The sequence below is a fragment of the Linepithema humile genome, chromosome 6, assembly GCF_040581485.1.
Source record: "Linepithema humile isolate Giens D197 chromosome 6, Lhum_UNIL_v1.0, whole genome shotgun sequence".
Classification (NCBI taxonomy): Eukaryota; Metazoa; Arthropoda; class Insecta; order Hymenoptera; family Formicidae; genus Linepithema; species Linepithema humile.
Window position 1 is genome coordinate 15,327,219 of NC_090133.1, and position 13,127 is coordinate 15,340,345.

General features: G+C 27.5%; 1 protein-coding gene and 1 long non-coding RNA gene across 3 annotated transcripts; one reads left to right on the forward strand and one right to left on the reverse strand.

The window, feature by feature from the left end:
• The first annotated feature begins 425 nt into the window (after positions 1-425).
• Positions 426-3,944, forward strand: LOC137000423 (uncharacterized). Its single transcript, XM_067356880.1, has 3 exons — positions 426-2,736; positions 3,478-3,501; positions 3,675-3,944. The coding sequence occupies exons 1-3, from the start codon at positions 667-669 to the stop codon at positions 3,942-3,944; spliced, it is 2,364 nt and encodes a 787-aa protein (XP_067212981.1). The 5' UTR covers positions 426-666.
• A 4,758-nt stretch (positions 3,945-8,702) lies between these two features.
• Positions 8,703-11,031, reverse strand: LOC137000795 (uncharacterized). Of its 2 annotated transcripts, XR_010890980.1 has the most exons (4): positions 10,140-11,031; positions 9,944-10,021; positions 9,519-9,838; positions 8,703-8,907 (listed from the first exon to the last, which is right to left on the reverse strand). It is a non-coding gene; the product is annotated as an uncharacterized lncRNA (long non-coding RNA). The 2 variants fall into 2 exon arrangements; XR_010890979.1 differs by lacking the exon at positions 8,703-8,907 and having other exon boundaries at positions 9,276-9,838.
• Positions 11,032-13,127: the final 2,096 nt, after the last annotated feature.

Here is a 13,127-nt window from a genome sequence, read left to right on the forward strand (position 1 = left end):
AATTATACGAAAAAAAAATGGAAAGTATTGATGAAGATTTAAAAACGGAAAATTTAAATATTGAAAATTTGTTAACTCCTAATGAAGTTCTTGACAACATTAAAATGTTTGACTCAACTGTGTAAGTATACAAATTATACTAAAAATTCTAAAAATGCTTTTTGAAAAAAATGTATAAAATTTTTTTGCCTAATTTTGATATTTATTTTTAATATTTAATTTGAATAATTTAATTTAAATATTTATTACACACCCTGGTAGAAATTGCCAGTTTAACGCCAAGACAGAAGTATGGGCCTCACTTGTTTGCCAAGACGTAGCCTATCTAAAAGAATTTAGAAAGGCTATAGTATGGCCCAGAATGATATTTAGTCTGGCGCTATGTTTAATCAGTAGCGCTCGCCAGTCTTTGCTGCCAGGAAAAAAAAAGTTTGGCCTTACTTGTTTACCAAATCATAGCCTATCTAAGAAAATTAGAAGGGTTTAGGTATGGCCCAGAGTTTTGTCTGGCGCTATGTTTTATATGTCCATATAGTGTCCGCTAGTCTTTTCTCTCAAACTGTTTCTGAAAGAGATACTATTATAGAGTCTATTATAAGTCTATATAACTATATTTATTCCCGCTACGTTTTATAAAAATATAACAATTCACTTCTTCTTCCAAATATGGATAGAGACATGAAATTGTTAGCGGATAGATTAACCGCACAAAAATATCGAAAAATTATTAAATTCAAACGAAAATTAAAAGCTATGAATAGGTTAAGTGCAACAAATAATTTTAATACACAATCTTCATCTAATGCGGGGAATAATCAAAATAATATTGGTGAATGTGAATGTCATAGTGAAAAAGATAGTTCGACCGAGTGTAATAAATACCACGAGGAAAGTTTTAGAACCGAAGACGGAAGAGAGACTGCAATTGACCTTTATAATACACTCGATGAAAAGAAAAATGATAATTCGGAAACTAACTCTGGAGACCATAGTGACTTTGATATTGATTTTAATAACATTAGCGATAAATCTGACGGCAGCGTTGACAGCAATAATGGTGATGTAGATATTGAAGTTCGACAACATCAAAATCAAAACGATATTTCAGCTGAGTTACGTTCTTGGGCCATTGGATGTCGAGTTCCTCACTCGACACTAGATTCTTTACTAAGCATTCTGAATCCTGTATTGCCAAATTTACCTAAATCATCTAAAACTCTTTTACAGACAAACAAGTCACATTATTTTATAACTAAAATGCTCGCTTTAGATGAAACCGAAGGACAATATGCTTATTTTGGTATCGAACAGGGATTGCGTACTTGCATAAATTTAGATTTACATTATGCAAATATTTTATATCTTTTAATTAATATTGACGGTATCAAATTATTCAAATCAAGTGTAAACGACGTGTGGCCAATACTTGTAAAAGTACAATGTAATCCTGATATTTATAGCCCATTTGTTGTCGCAATTTATTCAGGAAATTCAAAGCCAAAATATATCCATGAATTTATGAAAGATTTTATAATGGAACTAAATAAATTATTAGTTCATGGCATTTCTATACAAGAAAGGCACTTTGAAATCAAAATTAAAGGTTTTATATGCGATACTCTTGCACGGTCTTACTTGAAATGCATAAAAGGGTACAATGCAGCACACGGTTGTGAACGTTGTGAAATTCAAGGTATCAAACATAACAGAACAATGATATTTTTAGAAACAAATTGTGCAGAACGCACTGACTATACTTTCCGTAACTTTACCGATCCACATCATCACAATGCTGCATCGCCTCTTTTATTCATAACTCCGCCAATTAATATAATTAATGATATTATTCTAGATTCAATGCATCTATGCTATTTAGGTGTGATGAAAAGATTAATAGATGCATGGATGTCAACTAATCTAAAAGTTAAATTTAGTCAAAATCAACGAAAAGAACTGTCAATGAGAATGTTAACAATAAAACGACAACAACCGATTGAATTTGATAGAAAAATGAGACCAATAACAGATTATTTAAAATTTAAAGCTACTGAATACAGATTTTTTTTATTGTTTGCTGGCCCTATTTTGCTAAAAAGAATTTTAGAGAAAAACAAATATGAACATTTTATTTTGCTTCATGCAGCTTGTCGTATGCTGTCATCAGAAAATGCAGTAAATTTTGTTCCTACCGCTAAAGATTTACTGAACAAATTTATTTTACAATCCAAAGATCTTTATGGTCCAGACTTTATGGTTATGAATGTTCACAACTTACTTCACATTTCAGATGACGTTTTTAATACACAGTGCAATTTATCGTCTATAAGTGCTTTTGCATTTGAGAGTTATTTAGGAAAAATAAAAAACATGCTTCGTTCACCTACAAATGTAGTCGCACAATTAGCTCGAAGACTTTGTGAGCAAAAAACTTGCATCAATCAAGTACCTTCTCCTTTAGTAGTGACAATTCTTAAACAAAATGGAAATAATATAGAAGCTTTACAGTGCATTAATATGTTACTTACAAATAAGGCGCCAGATAATACAGTTCTTCTAAAAATGGGATGTATATGTACGATAAATAAAATGTATGTTGAAAATAACAAAATCAAACTTGAAGGCGATGTTTGTATAATAAAAAAATCTGTTTACACAAATCCAATAAATTCATCTGTTTTAAACATGTGGGAATTATTAGAATCTCGTTTTGATGCAGTAAGAAGAAAAACTATGACCGTACATGATATCGCACATAAAATGATTAAATTGAAATTAAATCTTAATGGAACTAATGAAAGAACATTTGCTATATCTCTTTTACACTAGATTGAATCTTTGTATGGAAAAACTGAATAATTTTGTGAAGACAAAAAGACATAAGTAAATCATAATACTTGTTGGTACATTTATTTTATTTATTTTTTCCTTTATTAAATACATCGATTATAGTTTTACACGCGGTAATCAACGAAACCTTTGGGATTACGATTGTAATTGCCCAAATTTATTTCACAAATTTATTACATTATTCTAACATAATCTAATAAGTGCAACCCTGACTCCCTCAAGCCCGACGCGACTGTGTATGTGTATACAGCTCCGCACACAATGATATAAGATACAACAATGCATGGATCACAGATGCGAAAATAGTTTTAAATAGTAATAGTAATAGTTAAGTAATAGTAATAGTTTAGTAATAGTAATAGTAATAGTTTTAAATAGTTTTTCTGCCGTGGCTACAGTACAAAACACGGAACGACATCAATTGGTGAAACCGTAAAACTGATCAATTGTCAAATGTTTCTTATATATTTACATCCTTCGTTACTTTGTTTTTCATAAGCCCGTGTGATGCGCGTGACCGTGTGCTTTTTATTCTGCACATATTATCATTTCTTTTATATTAATTAACAAACAAGTCAAACGGGTGAAACAATTTTGTGTAATAACTATCAACGATATTATTCTTTGAAGACCGAAATATCGTGGAAACTGAAGGTAAGTTATTTGCACAATTTTTTTATTTCATCAAAGTTAGTCTCAATATTCGGTCAAGTTTGCATTAAGATCAGAATTCATAGTTGAATGTTAATAAATAAGGCGTTCTTTATTTCTATACATAACAATAGGAATAAGTATCTCAAGGCTTGAATATTTTTTCCGTTGTTTAGATGAGTGAGGACGAAGACTATTTGCACAAATATCAGTTAGTACAATTTATAAGGAAAGGTCCAAAGTCTGGAAAAAAAGAAATTGACGTGGTACCGTCGAAATGGATCTCATGGGACCAAAAGCGACTTAAACTCACGACAAAATTTATGCCAGGACCGTACGATGAAAATACTTCGAAACTTTTACAGGATTTTGTAAATCATTGTTTTGATGCACCAGAATCTTGGCCTACTTATACGGTTAAGATCGTTGGCGAAGCAAGTAAGTAATTAAATTAATATAATTAATATATAATAATAAATTAATATAAAAATAAATAATAAATAAATTAATAATAAATTAATATAATAAATAATGTATACATATGTACATATGTATACATATATACATGTAATGTATACATGTATATATATAATTTTAATGTCCTTTAATTAAAGCAATTTGTTATGCATTCTAGAGCAATACGATGAAGCTTTAATGAAACTGGACGAACTTTCAGCCCAGGAGTTTGTTTTTTCTTTGCCTTCTGACGAGGATCCAAAAGAAAAATCAGAAGCAAAAAAAGAATTTTATAAAAAGAAAGCATTGAATGACAGTGCAGCATTCGTATCAAAGTTTATGACGTCTGACAAAAACTCAAATTCTTTTAACTCAGTCTCAGGTAAATTACAATTATAACGCATGATAACTATATAATAAGAAATAAATATCAAAATTATTATCCAACAATCTTTCGAATTAATAAAAATTGATCTGTTCTACTTTTTGTTTCTTTTCAGAGCCAAATAAAACATTAAAACGTCTTAAAAAAACAAATACGAAAAAACAAAATAAGGGTCTAAATACAGGATCTTCAAGGATAGTGCAGATGCCCCAATTACCCATTGGTTTGTAAATTTATGTTATTTTTTAATACTTTATATAAAATGATTTCTATAAATTTTTGTGTAACTATTGCAATTTTTAATAATTTGTAATAATTTTAATAATTATATAAAATCATGATTATTACTATTTTCCAGATAAGAAGATTATTCTTCAGCGTGAGGATACTTTGAGTATGGATTTAAAAGATAAAAGCCAATCGATAGTTGTAATGGATAAGGACATTCCTGTTTTAACGCTTAATTCACAAAGTAACTATTGGAATATTTGAAATTTAACATAAATATTTGTATTTTTAATGTTATTATAAAAATCTTAAATTTCAGATTTGCATGGAGTAGAATGTGAAAACCTAATCAACTTTACCACACTTAGTGAAGAAAGTATGTTTGAACATCCAAAATTAATTATTTTTATGCAATTGTTACATATAATTTATTATTATTATTATTATAAATATTGTTATTTATTTCAGAAGCCGATTTAATACTTGTAAAGTTAGAACAAATCAGATATGAAATTCGGAATTTAAAAGCTATAGTCATGTATAATGAAGCAACGAAAACTACTGATAATAATTATTATACAGCAGAGTCAACTGGATTTTTGAAAACATAATATTAAATTTCCACTAGAAACAAATGATCAATTCAACGCATTTAATACTCAGTTGAATACTAACCGTAATTTAAAACAAAGTTTTGTGAGTACTACAAACGCACATACACATACATACTAGCATACAACAGCATTTATATCTGTTTGATGTTTATCCTATAATTTATAAATAATTCTGTTTTAGTGTGAATTCATTCATCGTTATCTCGATTTCAGCAGATCTTTAAGCCGAAATATATTGCATATTATAAAACATTGTATTGCAAGAAATGTTGCAATAATGTACACAGCGGTAAAAAATATTCCACACAAATACGTTTTCAAGAGCACAGAATTTTACTCATGTATAGAAGGTATTGACATACAGGGTGTCCGATAGCTCGCGGACCAATTCTCGTGAACAGATAGAGCACAATAAACTGAACAGAAAAGTTTTTTACCATTTTTGAATTCTTACAATAATTATTGAAATATTAATTAAAAAGATTGACGAATAAGCGCGCGATTCGCGCAAAATGGTAAAGAACTTTTTTGTTCAGTTTATAGTGCTTTATCTATTCACGAGCGTTGGTCTGCAAGTTACCGGACACCTGTATACATATATAATTTATTTAATTAATTATTAAATTTTAACTTATTAAACTCTATTTAATTGCATCGATATTTTTTTCTAGAAGTTTATTTGAAACAAACTTTGACTGGGGAAACAGTAACTCATGCTCTTTTAATCAAGGCCATCAGTGTCGTCCTTACCAATGCTAAGGATTGGGAAGGTTACCGAAAGTCACGGACAAAATCAGCAACAATTATTAATCAAGTATCATCAGATAATCAGTCACAAGAATCTGGGTCTATTTATTCTGATGAATCGAATAATGTTGAAAATTTATTTTGAATTTAAATATGCCTATTTTTTTTATTTCTGTAGTTTTATAATTTCATTTTTTCAACATATTTTTTCAAATATATATATAATATTATTTAATTGTATTTCGTATATAGAAATAAACAACACATTTTATGTAACGCATTAAGCTTATAAATAATTGCAGTAAACAAATAAAATAAACATATACAAATTTTTTTTAGATATTTTATATATTAATTGATATATGTGTATGTATTCGTGTATGTATATGTGTGCGCATGTGCGTGTGTGTACATACACTAACACACGCACATAAATATACACGCGCACATGTACACACGTATAATGTAATTTTAATCGGAACCTTATTAAAATTACCATGGCTCTACCTTTCATAAACCTACCATGATAAATTTAGTAAGGGTCCGTTTAGAACAAACACGGTCTAAGTGGCAGCCTAGATAGTGCCAATCCACAGCCCCAGTCGCCCCAGTATTGCGGTGAATCTGTGGCGCTAGCACAGCCATTTATGACGATTTCGTATGTGGCCCCGACTAATTTGCCAGTATCACGCCCGAGTTGATGACTGGCGAGCTAGTCGGGGCCATAATAAGGCCTAGAGTGAATTTCTACCAGGGCAGGTTTATTTTATTTGCATAATTATTATTTATTTTACAGTGAAATTGTAGGCTATGTGGACGGCATAGAATCTCCACGTTTAGTAGGAAACAACCAACAATATAAATTTTACAAATTTTATCTTAATAATAATTCAGGACAAAGAGTACAAATAGTTGCATGGAATGATATAAAAAATGTGGAACACCATGTGATGTCCAATCATGTAAATATTCATATATACACTATATGTACACAATGTGCACTCGGTCATAGAAATGCCTTTAACGCATAAATGTGCATGAAAGTCAAGACACATTCAAATGGTGTGTTTTGATTTTACATATTTTTTGCATCATAATTATGATTATTCCTCTTGTATGACATATGTCAAAGACAATAATTATCCGCTAAATAATATATCAAAATACAGTTATAAAAAGTAAATAATATAATTAAATGATATACTTATTGTGACATATTATTAAACAAATAATCATACTTTTTGATATATGTCACACGTGAGGCATAATCACAGTCATGATGCAAGAAGTATGTAGAATCGAAGCAGGCAATTTGAATGTGCCTTGATACTTATGCAAATTCATGTGTTAAGGTATTCCTGTGACCAAATGTACATACATGCATACCTACGTATATATAATGTATCCGCAATGTACGTGTGTTTAAAAAGTTCCAGGCTTTGATAAATAATTTTATTAATATAATCAAAATCAGCCTATAAAAAGTATTTTCAAAACTGGAAAAAGCGTTAGCATAAGTGCATTATACAGAAAGGGAACTACTTTTAAGAAGATCGTATAAAATAAATATTAAAAATAAATACAACCTGTTCTATTTATCAAGGCCTGGAATTTTTTAATCACACATACATTATATGTATGTATATATACCAACGCTTCTTCTAGCTTCAGAAACATTTTTTATAGGTTGATCATCTACTTCCTCTTTTACTATTCTTCTTTCTCAAAATCAAAATCAGCCTATGAAAAGTGTTTCCAAAGCTGGAAAAAGCGTTAGCATAAGTGCATTGTACAGAAAGGGAACTACTTTTAAGAAGATCGTATAGAATAAATATTAAAAATAAATACAATATGTTTTATTTATCAAGCCTGGAACTTTTTGAACACATCCATTTGTCAATTTTGTCAATTTCGAATGGGAAAGTGTAAATATAATAAATTGGCACTGCTTCATTTTCTTTATTGGGATAATTTCAATAATAATAATAAAATTAAATAATAATAGGAATTAAGGACACATCATTTAAATTTTTTTTTTTGGGGGGGGGGGCATATTATAAGAAATAAAGTAAAAAATATGTTCTAAATAAAAAAAAATGTTCGAAATAAAAAAAATGTTCTAAATAAAAAAAAATTCTCAAAAAAAAAAATTTTTAATTTATGTTTTAAATTTAAATGTTTTTGTTAGATAATTCACATAGATGGTGCACAGGCAAGATTACCAAAAAATAATCTATTTAATAATGGAAACGTTCAATACGAGTTATTAATCCGTAGCAATATGATTGTATCCAATCTTGGATATTTCGAACCAATAAAAACATTAAATGGTAAACCTAAAGCAATCCAAATAAAAGACGTTTTGAATAGCACCGATCGCATTAGTTAGTTATATTTTTATTTATATCTAAATTCTCCAAAAATGCTACTTAGAAAATTTTTTTTACGCAAAATATTTTATAAATTTTATTTCTTTAATAATTATTTTATTTTTACATTATGATAATACTAATAAAATTCAAGCTTTTTACATTTTTTTCACTATCATGCATTTACATATTTCAGTTTTGGAAGGATATGTTAAAACCAACTTTTCTGAAATTTTTAATAATAAGTTGAATAAAATTATTGGTTGTGGGTCGATAACAGATGGTTTATTTAAGCTGGAAGTTCATATTCTGGAATTTACCTATGATATGTATAGCGATCTAGATTTGATAAAGGGAGATAAAATTGAAATAATAGGATGCATGCAAAGTAACGGTAAAAATATTGATATTTCTTATTAATTACTTTTAATTTAAAATAATTATTTTTATAAAATTATTTGCGCACGTACGCATGTGTTTACATAATTTTGATAATTTTATGATGACCTTATAGCTGATCCGCCATATTTAATAGTTAATGATTTGAAAGATATAAAAAAGATAGAAGGACGTATGTCGATTCCTCTGCTATTAAAAGGAGTAAATACTCCTAGAAAAAGAAAACTGGATGGTATAAAATTACATTTATTATTATTATAATTTTATTATTTTTTAAAACAAATTTTAATATTTACATAATAATACATAATTTTTTTTACAGAAGCAGAAGAATTACCAAATAAAAAAGATGGCACAAAAAAATTATAAAAAATGTAAATATTAAAAAATGCAAAAGCACAGAAAACATCGTGAAATAAAATATATACTTTTACCAGCAATAAATTAATAGCTAATGTGACGTTCTGAGCAATTATATAATAAATTATATAATAAATACAATATATAATAATAATAATATAATAATTATATATTTATATATAATATATAATAAATATAATATATTTATTATATATTATATATAAATATACAATATATAATAAATACAATAAATACAATTATATAATAAATACAATACTGGAATTCTTGTTCAATGCATAGTTCAATACATTTTGATCATTTGCATCATAAACTTTTAGCAAATACAAATAAAAATCTTTATTTGAGATATTATTAAAATTATTAAAATTATTAAAATTATTATTATTTTTAAATATGTTTAATACATAACCAAATGTATTCAAAGAAACAAATTAAATTTACCTGTCTGATACTCATGGTGCATAATATGTATAAAAATATAAATGAGCATTCCGTATAATCATCGCCTGGAAGATTTCTATGGGATAAACCTTGTATTCAGCTGATTGGAACAAACGGTAATCTCGCAACAGCTCGTCCATCAAATATGTTATTGAACATACTTAACAGTGCCGTAAACGCAAATCCAATAGCAAACATGGATTTCATTTTTACAAGAGATAAGTCTCGATTATTATTCTTTAATCTTTCCTCTTCGCGTTCTATCTTCTTCTTCTGCTGCTTGTCCAAAGAGTCTTCATGAGCCTCTTTTCTTTTTTCTACTGGCAAACAAAATCACTTTATGCAGATATTTTTTTGTATATACAATTCCTCATATAATACCTCATAAATATCTTGAATACCTCATAGATATTTTGTAGACTTACATTTTTTACTCTGCTTTTCAACTTCAGCCTTTAATTTTTGATATTTTTCAGTTCTATACACCATTAACCATGTCAAACCTAAACAATATATATAAAATAAATATATTAGAACAAATAAATAAATTAAATAAATTATTTTGTTTTTTTTTCAACTTATAAATACATTTATGAAAATATTGCTTTTTATGTTTTTTACCTTTATCCAATAACGCTGTACATATACTGATAAATACAATAAGGATGGTGTCTGCCCACATATTTGGAAATAAATTTTTTATTTGAAGTTCATATAATTCAACAATTAACACCAAGAATTATTGTTAATTCATTGAACTTCTTTTCCGTTAAAAGTGACTACGTATGCACTGTACAATATATAAGTCACGTTGTATCAGAATTAAATTATGCACTTCACGATGTTATTAAATACATTCGTGTTAATTCAGAATATCGGATATAGCGTGAAATCAGTCTTCTTTTTAACAAACTTGCACATTGTTATCACATGCAGACATTTGGATTTTCAGATCAAATAACCTCTTTTCGATCCGATGACTATCACCGACGAAGCTATTATAAAACAGTACAGTGATAAATTACAATACTTGTGTACTTCCAGTACAGTTGGATCAGTTGATAATGTCACCGCTCTATAGTTACCTTCGGGCCCTTTTATGAATATTATTAATATTTATTCAGAGCTGTGTTTACTTTCTACTTAAAAAAATCTTTTCCACTCATGCACAAGCCTTAACATATATTTTTTTTTTTAAAGTACAAAGTAATTATCTGCAATTCTCTCATTTTTTTTTCTTATTTTTTCACATATTTTTATTTTATTACTTTTTTTATTTCACGCTTTCTCGCTTTTTTTAGATTTCTTTATTTTACGAGATTTTCATATTCTCTTATTTACCCGCTTTTTTATTATTTTTTTTTTATTTTTCCATTTTTTCATGTTTATTGCAACGTGAATTTTTTGGATATATTATTTTATTGGATATATTATTTTATTTCTTTTCTCAGAAAATATAAATTAAAATCAAGCCAGTGTTTTATATTTGCTTAAATTAACCATTACAAGTACAAGTTTTTTAAATTTTATAAACGGATTCTGTATAGAGAATATTTGATTTACAAATAGAATTTAGTTATGTTTAGTTGTGATTTAAATTTCAGAAATATAAGTATAGATATCTAGCAAATCTCATTATATAATTACAAAGACAATATAAAATAAGTAATTATAATGTTCAAGGATTTAATAATAAATAAATAAATAATATGAATGCACTAATATGTATATATGTATATATTATTATATGATATGTTGGATATTATTTATAAACTTTATTTTACAGCACAATATATCAAATTATTATTGTATATAAAATAAAATAATTTAATAAAAATGCATGTAGAAATTTAATAAAATGTTAAAAAATATAAGTATAAAAATTTGTCATTAAATCTATTGGAAACCAGCTTTGGAACCGATTTTTAGGAATTCCATAAATTTTTAGGATTTACAAGATAGGTTTTTGCTGACAAGTTTGGGTATTGCATAATATCTTTCAGTTTGTCGCAAGTTTTCATTTAGTATAAGTTTCATTTGTGGCAGGTAATGGCAAGAAACTGTTTCTTTATATGCATAAAGAAATGGATTGGTCCATAAAAAAATGCATAAAGAAATGGACCAATTAAATACCTTATATACTATATATGCTTATGCGTTTATGCAAGTTTATCTGGATAGGCTTTAACTCAGTGTTTATTCGACTTAATCCATATTTTATTAATTTTTATAACTTTATATTTGAGCTTTGGAAATATTACTAAAAAAATAATAAATAATAAAATAATAAAATTATACTCTATTTACCGTTACAAATAATTTTAAAAATTAAATTAAATTTTATTGTTGTATATACATATATATATATATATATATATATATATATATATATATATATATATATATATACAGGATGTCCTATTTTAAATTATGCACCTAAATATCTCGTCAGAGGAGCCATCAATCCGAAAATAACCCTTACAAAAGTTGTTGGCTTTGGAGGGGGACATCCGATGATGACATTGGTTTAATCTAGGGTGTACATGCCAAGGTCATATGGAGGTCATTTGTTTTTTTAAATAAAACACCCTATTTTTTATTCCAAAATCTAATAGCTGGTGTCAAGAGCTTTTCAAAACACTATAATAAAGTTATTTTTTATTAAGTACTTTTTGAGTTATGAGGATTGAAAGGTACAGCATTTAGACATAAAATACAAAATATCTTGTAAAACATTCAATTTTTGCGAATCTTACCTTAATACTTTTATGCACAAAATAATGAGACAAATCAATTGGTATAAAGAAAACACATAGTTGCTTTCAAGAAAAAATATGTAATTTGTAACATGCAACTGCATACTTTTTTTTAAAACCAGTGTGTTTTCTTTATACCAATTTATTTGTCTCATTATTTTGTGCATAAAAATATTAAGGTAACATTTTTAAAAACTGAATGTTTTATAAGATATTTTATATTTTATGTTAAAATACTGTAACTTTCAAGCCTCATAACTCGAAAAGTACTTAATGAAAAATAACTTCATTATAGTGTTTTGAAAAGCCCTTGACACTAGCTATTAAATTTTGGAATCAAAAATAGAGTATTTTATTTAAAAAAACAAAGTTGACCTCTATATGCCCTTGGCATGTACACCCTAGGTTAAACCAATGTCATCATCTTATGTCCTCCTTGAAGTTATAAAACTTTTGTACAAAACCTTTTTTATACAAGCCTTAGTTTACGAATAAAATCAATGCGTCACTTAAAATGACTCACCCTGTATATATATATACAGGGTGATTCAAAATAACCTGATGTCCTTGCAATGCCATATTCTTGAGCGAATTCTGAGACGATTTTTCCTTTTACAAAATTTTGTCCGAAGCTTAGTTTTCAAGTTATAATTGAAAATAAATAGCAACTTACGAGTTCGGTACAACGGGCAGGCAGGGACGCGCAACGTATAATGAGACTGTCAAGTGTTTACTATTGTCTCATGACACATTACACCGTCCCTGTCTGTCCGTTGTATCGGACTCGTAAGTAGAAAACTATTTTCAATTATAACTCGAAAACTAAGCTTCGGACAAAATTTTGTAAAAGGAA